Source organism: Necator americanus, chromosome III, assembly GCF_031761385.1.
Source record: "Necator americanus strain Aroian chromosome III, whole genome shotgun sequence".
Classification (NCBI taxonomy): Eukaryota; Metazoa; Nematoda; class Chromadorea; order Rhabditida; family Ancylostomatidae; genus Necator; species Necator americanus.
This window is the reverse complement of record NC_087373.1, coordinates 34,259,863-34,273,067: the sequence shown is the minus strand read 5'-3', so window position 1 is coordinate 34,273,067 and position 13,205 is coordinate 34,259,863. Positions and strand designations below refer to the sequence as shown.

The 13,205-nt window shown below is 41.5% G+C and overlaps 3 protein-coding genes across 5 annotated transcripts; 2 read left to right on the top strand and 1 right to left on the bottom strand.

The window, feature by feature from the left end:
- Positions 1-1,039: 1,039 nt before the first annotated feature.
- Positions 1,040-5,847, bottom strand: RB195_011878 (uncharacterized protein; the record flags this gene model as incomplete). Its single annotated transcript, XM_013439083.2, has 13 exons — positions 1,040-1,050; positions 1,115-1,227; positions 1,294-1,418; positions 1,605-1,721; positions 1,778-1,893; positions 2,815-2,936; positions 3,049-3,149; positions 3,239-3,444; positions 5,056-5,139; positions 5,211-5,347; positions 5,407-5,522; positions 5,596-5,715; positions 5,776-5,847. 13 exons carry the CDS (start codon positions 5,845-5,847, stop codon positions 1,040-1,042), a joined length of 1,440 nt encoding a protein of 479 aa, XP_013294537.2.
- RB195_011879 (uncharacterized protein) lies at positions 4,006-4,300 on the top strand (the record flags this gene model as incomplete). Its single annotated transcript, XM_064193482.1, has 2 exons — positions 4,006-4,106; positions 4,147-4,300. 2 exons carry the CDS (start codon positions 4,006-4,008, stop codon positions 4,298-4,300), a joined length of 255 nt encoding a protein of 84 aa, XP_064051065.1.
- A 4,766-nt stretch (positions 5,848-10,613) lies between the features above and the next one.
- On the top strand, positions 10,614-13,183 carry RB195_011877 (uncharacterized protein; the record flags this gene model as incomplete). 3 transcript variants are annotated; one of them, XM_064193481.1, is made up of 7 exons in its annotated part: positions 10,614-10,746; positions 11,061-11,131; positions 11,224-11,261; positions 11,373-11,462; positions 11,556-11,700; positions 12,760-12,927; positions 13,106-13,183. In XM_064193481.1, 7 exons carry the CDS (start codon positions 10,614-10,616, stop codon positions 13,181-13,183), a joined length of 723 nt encoding a protein of 240 aa, XP_064051062.1. The 3 variants fall into 3 exon arrangements, with proteins under 3 accessions (XP_064051062.1, XP_064051063.1, XP_064051064.1); XM_064193480.1 differs by having other exon boundaries at positions 11,556-11,751; XM_064193479.1 differs by lacking the exon at positions 10,614-10,746 and having other exon boundaries at positions 10,907-11,131; positions 11,224-11,462.
- Between the last annotated feature and the right edge of the window lie 22 nt (positions 13,184-13,205).

The window sequence follows — 13,205 nt, the reverse complement described above, 5'->3', positions numbered from 1 at the left end:
GCATGCTCTCTCGGTCTTTCCCCTTCACCAAACCGGCCATTCTGTTTTTTCTAATAGCTACTATGCCGTAAATGAGTTTTGAAACGATTACCATCGCTAGCTATCCATTATGTTAGCTCACCTGGCACAGCATTAATCGGCAAACGTTATTTAATAATAGAGAGTTGACATGAAAATTAAACACTACGGCTGCTACGTTTCACATCATAGTTCAAATTATTCCGCCTTCGATTGTTTGGCTTAGAACAAATAAGATTTGATAGTGTTGTATTTGGCGGGTGTAGCGCAGTTGGAAAGAGTTATGAGTGCGACTGCTCAGTGGATGGTTCTGCTCCGCTCCCCTCCCCCAAATGCCAACCAAGTTTCTCATCTGGGAGTCTCCGAGTCGATAAATTGGTACCCGATGCGTCTGGGAAGGTAGAAACACCGTAGTGAAGCATCTGTTCGCCCCAGTACGTTATTGTAAGAGCTGTACAGGCGTTCATAAACCTCAAACGATTCTGAATTGGAGTGCCGAACGCGTAGGCGTATCCCCAAAGGCATTGGTGAACTGGTGCACTTTATCCTTCAAAATTTATGTTTTTGCACTTAATGGTACTGTTTAGGAAAGAATAACATAACGCACTGTCAAGTAAGTCGGAGATATCATTTAGAAGTAATCACGGTAGTGTTTAATTTAAATTCACCATGTAATTTCCCCGGCCTCAAGAGATTTCCCTAACATATGCTTGTGTTCCACCTGAAAATAGGATCCGTTCTGAATTTTAGTAATTTTACCTTACTACTACTTTATAAGGTGGAACAAGACATTGATATTTTCTAAATTCATCATTGGATTAGTAATAGGATTGTTTGAAGTGTATCTATGCCGCATACTGTGTTTACTGTTTATAATTGTGTTTATTGAAATTGCGAAATCCGGTTTATCAAAACATATCACAATTCTCAACAAAATATATAAAAAGTAAGCAAAATTTTCGTAGTGGTTCTTTTGGATATTGGCTCTGTCTGTCCGTGTCTCATGTTTATTCCAAGAGAGTCATTTAGAAACTGAAAAATATTCAGCTTAAGCATAGTAACGTATGCTAATTTGTTCAACGAAGATTAAACGTACCGTAACGATACTGTAGCACAATCTTCGTTTCCCATGCTCTATTATAAGTGATAATCGGTACCAGATTAGTATGTGATTTGAGAGTCACACCCGCATCTTCTTTTGCGCAGAATCTTAAAAAGAAGGAAAAAAAAACATTGTTGAAAAGATGAAGAATAGAGAGAACTGATTAGGAATACCTGTAACCAGTAAGTGTTTGATCCTTATTAGTTTTAATCTCTACACCTGCCCAATGGCAACCATCAATAGCAAGACCATCTGGGAATCTCACTAATTTCACTTCAATTTTTGTATTCTCAGGAGACTAAAATAATGAGTTCAGAAAAAAAAAGAACGAGGGAAAAACACAGCCTAGAAGTTTTTTTTTTCCAGCGACTTTCCTACACGTGTGACGTTTTCTTCTAGGTCTGCTTTAATAGTTCTTCTTTAAAACTATGAAGCAACCTTCCATGATACACTATCTTTTTTTTCGAATTAATTTAATATGAACCTCAATCCAGTAGTTGCACTTCTTGTAATCTTCCTTTGTTAGTTTTCCCGATCCAAGAACGTCAACAAGTTTCGTCCATTTCGGTTTTGCCTCCAGAACACTACCGCAGCCGTCCGGCTAAGAACATATGACTAGTTTTGTGCAAAATAAATGTTTAAAATGCAACAATTTACCCTTTCATTACACAGTGCTCCACCGTAGCCACTAGGACAAATACAAGTAGAACAGTTGCGTGGATGTGGAAATCCACCATGCTCACATTTAGCAGATTTTCTTCTTTCACATTTCGCTGAGAAGAAAAAAATTGATACCAGCTTTTTTCAAGTAGAGGAAAAAATGTGTAAAAGTTGCTCTGTATGTGTTGTTTGAATAACGATAAAAAACTACTTCTTTATCTTTAAAGGTATCACCCTACGAATCTGAGGTGGCACGGATTTCAGGTGGAGTATTCGTATGCGGGACAGTAGATTATGGAGAGGGGTGATTCCGTCAAAATAGGCCAATGGACAAAACTCGAAAAGCGCGCAACCCGGGCGCTAATTAGAATACCATAATGTATAGTACTCCATTCCTCTTAAATCTGTAAAGTAAAACAAATTGATTTAAAACGGAGTTGCATTAGTAATTTTAGTATTAAATTGCTATTTATATTTAGTTTTATTAAATATGAAAATTTTAAATAAATAAAAACTATAAATAATTAAGAATTAATAAAATATATCTTAGGTGCACCGGTACTTTTCCCACCAGTTATCATTTCTTACTAAACTTAAACCTAGGTTGTTTCGGATCCGTCCATTTCTTCCTAATTACCGTAAAAAAACGGCCCCAAACGGAAAATAGCTTCAGGCGTTCTGGCGCACTATTTTCTACAAGGAGTTCGACTGGAGCGCGCCAGTCTTGTGCGGCGCCGCATCTTCCGGGCCGTTTTTTACGGCAATTAGGAAGAAATGGACGGAATCACCCTCCTCCTCATAATCTACTATCCCTTATGGGAATACTCCACCTGAAATCTGCACCACCTCAGATTCGTGGGGTGATGCCTTTAGCTAATATCGATTAGTTAGGAACGTCCTCTTATCCACTTCAGACTCTGTACAGTTGAAGGAAATAGGGAAGTTGTAAGAGGAAAGATATGAGATTTTATCCGATCTGAAATTTTTTGAGTTCATATATTCATATATTCATTGAAAAAAATAATTCGTAACACCTTTGCATCCGTAATGTCTATTGATCATGGAGAGATCGGTGAATGATATCATCTCTGAACCAAGCGTCTCCTGATAGTCCACATCGAAAGGCACCATTGTTGGCTCATCGTTCTTAGAAGCGCTGCATTGGAATCATTTTAATTGATGACCAATGATATTTGAGTTGTTGCACTTATGTTTGCGTGCGAGACCGCGACGCGTCCGCACGCAGACCTAAGTGCGAGTGTTTATACCTATTTCCTCCGTAGTGCATTATACTTCCATAGTCGTACTTCATCCCGTAATTTTCATTTGTTCTTTTTGTCTCTTTTGTGAATTGATCAAGCCAATCAGGCTAAAGGAAATTTTGTTGAAAAGTTCGATGCTGTGCAAACTACAACGGGCAAATGCAGTATATTTGTCCGATGACTGGACCATGATTACCTCAACGTTGTTTACGTTAATAGTGATGTATTCATCACGATCGTGTCTAGACATAGTGTGGAAGAATCCCAACGCATGTCCTATTTCGTGAGCAGCAATACCAACAGTGTCGCATCCTTTTCCAAGTGACAACGCTTGTTCCCCTCCGTCTCTACCAACAAACGACCAGCATCCATCTTCAGGATATACGTAAAGCCTATCTTCAGCTGCAAATTATCTGGTAAATTATTTAGATCGCAAAATTTGTCTATCTATACCCTGAAGAGCAATTGAGCTCTCCATTTTATCAAGATACCATTTCTTGATGGAACTGATGAGACAGTGTTTCGAATTGAAAAAAGGGAAATAGTTGGGTCAAAACGACATGAAGCGCGGACAGTTGCGTAGGCAGCTGTGCTCGAAGCGGGGCGGTGAAGCGAAGCGGTTGGGATCCTGGAGGGATCCTCGCTACCGCCACCCATCTCTGCAGTTGGCCATTGTGTCACCTCAATTCCAACCGCTGTCTTCACCGCACCGCTTCGAGCGCAGCCGCTTATGCAACTGTCCGTGCTTCATGTGGTTTTGACCCGACTATTATCTATTAGTAGTCCTTATGTCTGTCGAGGCAAGCTGTGACGCGTCCGCAACAAGCTACGCACCACACACGCGCGGCTCCCAGATTTCAGCGGTGGCTGCCAACTACAGTAAGTAATTTACTTCTAAGCAAAACTGCTGCCTTCAATAATTCGAACAAATATGTTACCTAAAGGAGCGTTAACCTGTCAATAATGCAAGGATCAGCACATTGGCGAAACAAGAAAGACACTGTGTATCCGGATCAAGGAGCACCTAGATGGGGTCGTAAATTCAAAACCACCAACTCCGTTAGGTGCGCATCTAGAACACTGCTATGACAATACTCATTCCAGAATAGCAGCCACGAAGTTGCCTCTCAAACCCGAAACTGGCGCGAAAGCACTGGAAACGTTCAATGTAACAGCCAAAAGTCTAATGAAGCTCAAAGAAGACGGCATCGCTATGAACAACGAACTGCCGCCACATCAAGACCTTTGCGGATTTTGACCTATGGGGTCAGATGAGAGGGGTGTCGTCATTAGATACTATTAGCGGCACAACTCGAACAAGCAGTGGTCCATTAACCCCACAGTCTTGTGGGTATCGAGGTGAACACCATTGTGATCTCCTTCTCTGACGTTGTCCTTGAATAGTCTGCTGAGTCATGGATATCTTGTGGAGTAACGAGGCGAATGAAGGGATAAATTACACGTGTCTGACTTTCTAACCTCTGAAGAAGGCGACGATGCCGAAACGTTATTGAGGATGAAGACCGATAGCAATCTCGGTTTTGCTCAAAAAAGTTGTACACGGTTAACCTACCCATTTGAATTACTGCGTGCGATGAAGTTTCTGTGGATGCTTCTGGTGTTCATCGTCGCCCACACCTTTCTAATATGCATTCGACTGGTCCAAAGCTAAGGGAGACCGGGTAGGCCAAGCGTAGGAAGGGGTCAAAACGTAGTACGGTCAAAACGACATGAATCACGGTACAGTTGCGTAATCGGCTGTTCTCGAAGAGGGGCGGTGGGGCGCAGCGGTTAGGAACGAGTGAGGAAGCCTGCTATCACCGTTCATTGCTGCAGTTCGCGATGGTCCTACCCCGATTCTAACCGCTGTCTCCATCGCTCCAGCGCCGCCGCTTACGCAACTGGACGGGGTTCCATGTCGTTTTGGACCGACTATATCACTTTGCGGCAGACGCGTCGCGGTGACCCGGACAAACATAGGCCAAGATGATGTTGTATGCATCTTATCCTAACCTTCCTCGTCTTCTCGGAAATCAATACACGTGTTTTCTTCCCAAGCTTTAGCCGCCTTCTTGAATATTCTCTTTGTTTTTGGTGCTGAAATATTTAAATGTGAATAAATAAATAGATAAATAAATAACAGTTATTTTTGCCAGATCTATACTTACGAGTATCTGCTCCGAAATAATACGCTACTCCATCAGACCATAAGGTACTCGGATAGTTCTTATCCTTGTATGCTTGTCGTTTCGTACGCTTAGCACTAGCTTCTTCGATATCATTGACTATTTCTTCTTCTTGTACCCTTAGAAAAACAGAAACAAAGAAATTCTATGCTTTGGAGCGTTACCTAATAACACTTACCGGTTGAGAACGATATCTCCTTGGAAAAGATATTTTCTTATACCGGTTTTCTTGTTGATTTCATCAATGGGACCTTCTTCGCCTTCAACTTTACTTCGTCTTATACGTCTTATGTTCTGAAACGAATTATAGGAATCTTTGTAGTTATGATAAAAATAATTTGTTGAAACTGTGAGATAGGGCGATTACCTTCGTTCTCTTCACCAGATCTGCCGTCATTTCAGCCGACAACTCCAGAGTTTTCTTAATTTTATCCCCCATTTCTCTCAATCTACTACGTGTCATGTAGATTTTTTTGATGTTGTATGTCTGAAACATAATTAGTACACAAGTTTAAATAGGAAATTTATTCCATAGGATTTATTACACCTTTTTTCGTCCTCCGGCTACACCCACCATGGTGAAAGCGACCAGGAGTATGGTGATGAGTAGAAGCTTCATCCTAAATCGTAAAAAAAATGCTCCAGTGATATTTCGAAAGGAGATCAAGAGGATGCGTGGGTAGATCTCAAATTTCCCAAATCTCTCTCAATCTTAAGTAGGAGCTCAGAGGTTTAAAAACACAACAAGTTTGAGGAGGTTTAATCCCAGTCATTTTCCGTGTGGGAATACGGCGTGGAATTGCTGTGCATTGCAAAGAGTGGAACATTTGTAGTAAAAGTTTTATACGTTTGAAACAATATTTCCAGTGATAGCGAGATTATTTCGAAACAATCTACATCCTGTTTTTTCTGGATCATGAAATGAACTAATGAGTTAGCTTCGCATGATTGAAGGAAAAATTTTAAACATAGAATTTAACTGAGACAATTAAATGCGTACTATGCACAAAAAGATTTAGTCAGAACCGAACTGCTTCTGTCAATATTTGGGATGACACTGAAAACGTGTGGCGTGACTTTATCCTTTAAAAACCTACACAATTGAAACATCTGATCGAATTGATTGATTTTTCCTATAATCACTTTTTTCTATCTGGTTTAGCACTTCAACTCTATTGTGCGGCTCCTGGATGATGTACGTGTTTTTGTTTTCGTTAGGAGCGATATGGGCTCACCGTTGAAGGCAACGCATCACAATTTTGACGGAAACATGATGGGGGAACAACGGTATAGAATTCTTGTTGTAGATTATGGAAACCGGCGTGGTTCCGCTCATCTTTCCTTAATTGTTGCGAAGAAAAATGGCGTGGGAATCGAGTTTGTTCCTACGAGGCATGAAAGAAACGGTGTGGAGAACGCCGTTCTTTCCTACGAAATCAGTTGCGCCAAAGTTTTGACCGGACAGCGTCGCGGTCAAAGAATAATGAAGTATCTTCACCAGTCAATTCAAATAAAACCAATGAATAGGCTGGTGAGGCCACCGCAGGCACCGTTAAAAGATACGCGTTCTAATGTATCTCGTAGGAACAAACGCGGTTCCCACGCCGTTTTTTCGATCACGGAAGATTGGGCGGGACGACGCTGGTTTTCGTAACGTACAACTAACTACAACTACAACTTCTCTGTGCTTTTCGCAGCAGATAAAAATCCTGACTTGGTGCCTTTAAAGGCATCACCCCACGAATCTGAGGTGGTGCAGATTTCAGGTGGAGTATTCGTATACGGGATTGGAGACTACGGAGAGGGGCGTGATTCCGTCCATTTCTTCCTAATTGCCGTAAAAAACGGCCCGGAAGGTGCGGCGCCGCACAAGGCTGGCGCGCTCCAGTCGAACTCCCTGTAGAAAACTCTTACCACTCTTAGACATGCTGAATACTGTCAGCTTGACATGATCGTGAGATCAATCAATAAAAGACAAAAAATTCTGGAAATACCAGTCATGTTGTTATAAACCCTTTCAATAAAACACTTCAGGGAAAATAAAGCCAATGGGTAATAGGATGTGTTCCAAATGTCAACTGGAGATGGGGAAATCTCAGTTGTAGAATCTGCCAAATTTTTTCCCTTGCTGTTATTGGAAACAGAAAAACAAATTTCAAAAAATAGTTGTTTTTAGTTACTCGGGAACTGTGTTTGAGAACACAAATAATGATGTACGACATAGAACAAAAGCTTTGTTTTCTATTTATTCTTGTTATCACAGCATCGCCTGAGTTTCAAATGAATTAACGTATTAATTTATTTCAGTAAATTCTTTACTTGTAAAAAAAAGTATCTAAATAGTTTGCTCTTTGTCCCAAAGCTCTTAGAGGCATTCTGACGATTCCGGGATCTATCCAAGGAAAAGTAGAGTTCGGGGTTTAGGTCAATGTCCTGATTGTGCTCACGTGCAATTTCCCCTAATGCCTCTTAAGAAGAACGTTGGAAATCGCCCCAATGACCTTCTTCCCTACGAGACACGTCGAAACGCGCCACGCTTGTGCACGCGCTGCGTCCACGAGCGAGCGGATGAGAATCAATAAGCTTTTCTAATCAGCCTATTCAAATATAGCTAATGAATAGGTTGCTGAGAAAACCGCTTTACGCACAAAGATGGTGCGTTGTAATGTGTCTCGTAGGAAAGAATGGCTAGTGAGACCACTTCACACGCCGTTTTTCAAGACGATTAAGGAGATCTGCGGGCATGAGCGTTATATTCGTATGATTGTAGCATAACAGAGCAAAGAGAATGTATGTTAGTGAGCGAAGAGTCGTGTGTTGAAGTAGACGCGTTGCGCTCAGTCAGTTGAACAAGTTCGTCGACAACTATGTATGCTTGCCCGAGCGGTGGCGGAGGATTGTTTTCTTTCCGGCTCCACATGCTCCCTTCCTGTTCTCCTACTCATATATGAACCAGTGCCTACTCAAATTTCTTCCAGAAGCGTGAGACCTCGCGACCTTTCTGTTAGTTGGAACTATAAAATCGCTAAACTGTGTCCGGACAAAGCGAAACGGCCAATTTTCAGAACTTGAGTGGAGTATTTTCTTTGGGTTTTATTTTGTTTTGTTTCGGTTTCTCCACAAAGGATTAAGGTGTCTGACATTTATCAATCCGAGTGGGACCCACAAATGCACTCATTTCGTTTGAGGTTTATGAACTTGTAACTATCCTGACTGATGATAATAATGACTAATACATAATAATGATAATAATGCTAATGACTTGCGAGCCCTAGCCGGTGTATCAAGTGCTTTTATCCTCCTTAACCGACTCTGGTGCCATTTTTTTTTAAATCTAGGTGGGACAAAAAACTTGGTCGGGTCCAGCGCGTTTTCGAATCATCGACTGACCGTGTAGTCTCAGCGAAATCTATTAGCAGTGACGCTGCACCCTTTTTTCTTTATAGTTTCCTTGATGTCGTACTCATTTTAAACTTATCTTACGCATTTTTTTTTTGTGGGAGTATGGTGGTAACCTTCCTTACAATTTCTAATCGTAAGGTTTTGAGATTGGGAATGAGTATTTCATTTTCTTGCATTTAATTATTTGTTTCCTATTGTTTTTTTTGTTCATTCTTCTTGAGTAAACGAATCTGTATTCAAGTTGGCCTCTATCCGACTGGTTATTTAAAATGTGCCACCTTGAAATTACCGATTCCATATTTTAGATCTGTTCATTCTGACTTAAACGCATCACTCAACGAATCTGAGGTGGTACGGATTTCAGGTGGAGTATTCGTATACGGGATCGTGGATTAAGGAGAGGGGGTGATTTCGTCCATTTCTTCCTAATTGCCGTAAAAAACGACCTGGAAGATACGGCTTCGAACGTTCTGGCGCGCTATTTACTACAACGAGTTCGATTGGAGCGCGTCAGCCCTGTGCACGCGGCGCATCTTCCGGGCCGTTTTTTTTTAACGGCAATTAGGAGGAAATGGACGGAATCGCCCCTTTCCGTAATCTACTATCCTGTGTAAGAATACTTCATCTGAAATCCGTACCACTTCAGATTCGTGGGATGATGCCTTTGATCGCTTGAATCGTAAGTAACTACGAAAGAATTCCCTGGAAAAAAGGATTTTTTTTAGGAAATCTCAACCAAGAGATCGACTCGCTGCGGTCTGCGACGAGCTTCTGGAAAATCGCTTTAGAGTAATTCAATTTTTTCTTCCATTTAGATCCCCATCCGTAAATAGATGAGATCGTATCGTTTTTGTTCTCGATGTGATTTCTGGCGATTGCTTTCTGTTAGCGTGTGCAGCAGTCCGCCTTAATTATAACGTTAATATAAAATCACTATGTTGTCGCCGTACATAAGTGTCAATTGCCGTGTAATTCGTTGAATCTTATTTACTACCACATCATCAAGTGATTGTATCGTAGCTAGTTGATATTCCAGTGCAAATGCTGAACTGCATTGGAGAAATTTGCTACATGCTTATGTCTCCATTTTTTATTTTTGAAGGTCTGCATTTCTTTTTTCTTCTTGAAATGGATCGCTTAATAATTAGTAAATTCCCATGGAATTCATTCAAAATATCTTTGTCCACTAAAACTAACTTGATTTGTGGTATTTCTGCGTATACAGTTGCGTTTGAAGCGATACTATTCTCGTCTGCGAATATATTCAGTCAGTCCTCGTTTTGCGGCTTTGGAGTTGAGTGAGGGTTCCATCGCGCAGCTTCAAACGTGTAGTCAGGTCAAAACGAAATGAAACACGGACAGCTGCGTAAGCGGTGCGGTGGAGACAGCGGTTGAAATCGAGGTGGGCGGGAGGCCGTAGCGAGGATCCTTACACGATCCCAACCGCAACGCTCCACCGCGCCGCTGCGATCGCAGCCGCTTACGCAACTGTCCACGTCTGCTTCATGTCGTTTTGACCCAACTATATGTAAGTATATCTACGGCACAATGGAAGGCAGCGCCGAACGCGATTTCTTGGGCAGACCGTGCGTAAACAGTTAAAGCATCACCCCACGATTCTGAGGTGGTACGGATTTCGGGTGGAGTATTAGTATACGGGATCGTAGATGAAAGAGATTGGTGATTTCGTCCTTTTCTTTCTAATTGCCGTAAAAAAAACGGCCCGGATGATACGGCTTCAAACGTTCCGGCACGCAATTACCTACAAAGAGTTCGATTGGAGTGCGCCAGCCGTGTGCAAACGCCGCATCTTTCGGGCCGTTTTTACGCCAATTAGCAAGAAATAGGTGGAATCACTCTCCTCTCCATAATCTACGATCCCGTACACGAATACTCCACATGAAATCCGTACCACCTCAGATTCGTGGGATGATGCCTTTAAAGTAGGCAGGACTGCATTGATGTGTGTGTCCCGCACAGAAAATGCGTGATTTGTTCCCGTTGCGTCGTAGTAGTGTGGACAAATATGAGTGGTACGGAATTGACAGTATTCTGCATTTCCCTTGTCGCTATCCGTTGTCTCTCGCTACATTTTCCATGGCATGGTTATTCCTCGGTATGTGAAGCGATTTATACCGTAGTTGTTTCGTGTTTTTGTTGTTTTTATCTCCCTGTTTTTCTTGTCACAACTGTAATGCATAATTTGTGTTTGTTTAGGAAGTTTTGTGAGTTCACATGGATCCTTTAGAATGATTTTTTTCTGATTAGTTCAGATTATGTCTCTTCTATTTCTCACGAGCAACAATTCAAGCAGAAATTTCGATAGAGATCTATTAGTTGTTCATTGCACGAGGCGTCGATGTGATAGCCGATTTGATAAGGAAGTTGACACGTACAACATATTAGTTCTACGAATTATTGAACTTTTAGTTCTTCTTATTACATTACTTCTAAACGTATTACTTGTCACTGCAATCAGCATTTCGAGAAGCAATTTCACGGTCAGTCCCACAGAAATTCATCAGATTTCTTTCTTTTATTTTTAGAATTTATAGTATTGATTGGAACTATCTAATTGTGATATTTATTTCAGAGTACCTTCTTTAAACTAATCCGACTATTGTCGCTTTTGTTAGTGTTCCATTCACTCATTTCTATATTACTCAAGACGCTGCCATCATTCTTTCACACATCTTTCCCCTACCAAAATAATTTATCCCTTTGTATTGATTTGTTCTCAAGGTATTTAGCAGTTCTATTAATATTTATTCTTGCTCTTAATCGATTCTGTGTTCTTGTTGTTAGCCGGTTGGAAGAGCTATTATTTTCGGGGTATGTGAAAGTTGTATTCTATTCCTTACATTTTTCTTTGTAATGGTATAACCGCATTTCTTAATGTCTCTGAAGTAATAGTAGTTCACTCAGGTTACGGTTTATCGTGCTACCATGCATATCCGTTCTTGTTGCCGCTGGTTTAACTGTTATGGTTATAAAGTGGTGCGAAATGGAGAGAACTTACGTTGACTGGCTAGGATTCGTCGATTCTGTGAAGTCGCCGGATTTCTACGTTGTATGTTCTCCGGTTTCCATAGGTTTACAGGTGACCTTCAGGTTTACGAAAGTGAGGTTTTTAGACAGTAACTGCTAGCTCCTTTAATTTTTGTGCACAATTTGATTAGAAGGGTTTAGCGCAGTCGGTAAGTACGCGTTCCAAAACCCTGAACGATCACTAATTAAAACGCGTTGGTGCATCCCAAGTCTAGTGATACCCCAGTGACTTTATCCTTTATCTTTTTAAGGGCAGCATACCACGAATCTGAGATGGTGCGTATTTCAGGTGGAGTATCTGTATACGGGGTCACAGATTATGGAGTATCTGTATAAGGGGGTAATTCCGCTTATCTCTCCCTGCATTACTGCAAACAGCCGCCTTCAGAATGCTGTTTTGTATGACCCCATCTATTGCAACGCTCCACCCCTTGCGCCGCCTCCGCCCTGCGATTCGTCGAAAATCAATTCGGACTGCCCCGATAGGCAGTGAGGGACGCTACACGTGCAAATGTGACGCGCTGCAATAGATGGCGCCGTACAAAACAGCATTCAGGGGCCGGCTGCTTGCAGTGATTCAGGGAGAGATGATCGGAACTACCCCGGTCTCCATAATCTACGACCCCGTATATGGATCCCAGATTTGTGGTATGCTGCTTTTAAACTAATTAGGATGTGTGCGCTAGACAATGGGGCGGGTCAGCCGATCTATCTTATGTGGTGCTTTTATCTTTCCAGGCAACTCTGGTGCCAATTTATCGACCGGGACGAAAGGCTTGGTTGCCTCTAGGGGGGGGTTAAAACCATCGATCCTTTGTTGACTTCAGATCAAAATTTGCTGGCAGCCGTAGCCCAGCAAATTCTGATCTGAAGTCAGCAAAGGTCCTCCGTAGATTCTAACCGCCACGTTTTGCCGCACCGCTTCGAGCACAGTCGTTTATGCAACTGCACCGCGCGTCATGCCTGTTATACCTTTTGCTCCTTAGGAAATGTAATGGTATTGATAAGAGAAAAGTATTTTTCGAAATCTATATGTTGTGGTGAAAGGTTGATGGAACTCTACAATTAGAAATTGTTCTAGATAAGTGGACATTGCTTCCTTCTTTTCCCAGTTCTATCGCTCTTGCTTCACATTGTGATTTTTGTCTGGATGAAGAAAAGCAATGCCCTGACTTCGAAGTCAGCATCGGTTAAAAAGGCAGAACGGCGGATGTGTGTTCAAGTATTGCTCACCGTTCTTTGTGAAGTGGTAAGGTACTTTTCCGGAATTTATTGATTTCTCGAGTCGTAACAACTTGGTTGGTTTTTACAGGTTTTCATAGGATCATTCACTGTGTTAAACTTTTTTGTGGCTAATAAAAGTGATCTCTACTTTATTACAAGTTTTTATAATATCATCAGCTCCGTTCCGGAGTTACTGCTTCCAGCTTTCATATTGTTCGGCACAAAAGGCATGCTGGATTTGTTCAAAGGAATTTTTGTTAAAGAGAGAAGCAATGCGATGAAATTGGTGTCAACATCGACTCA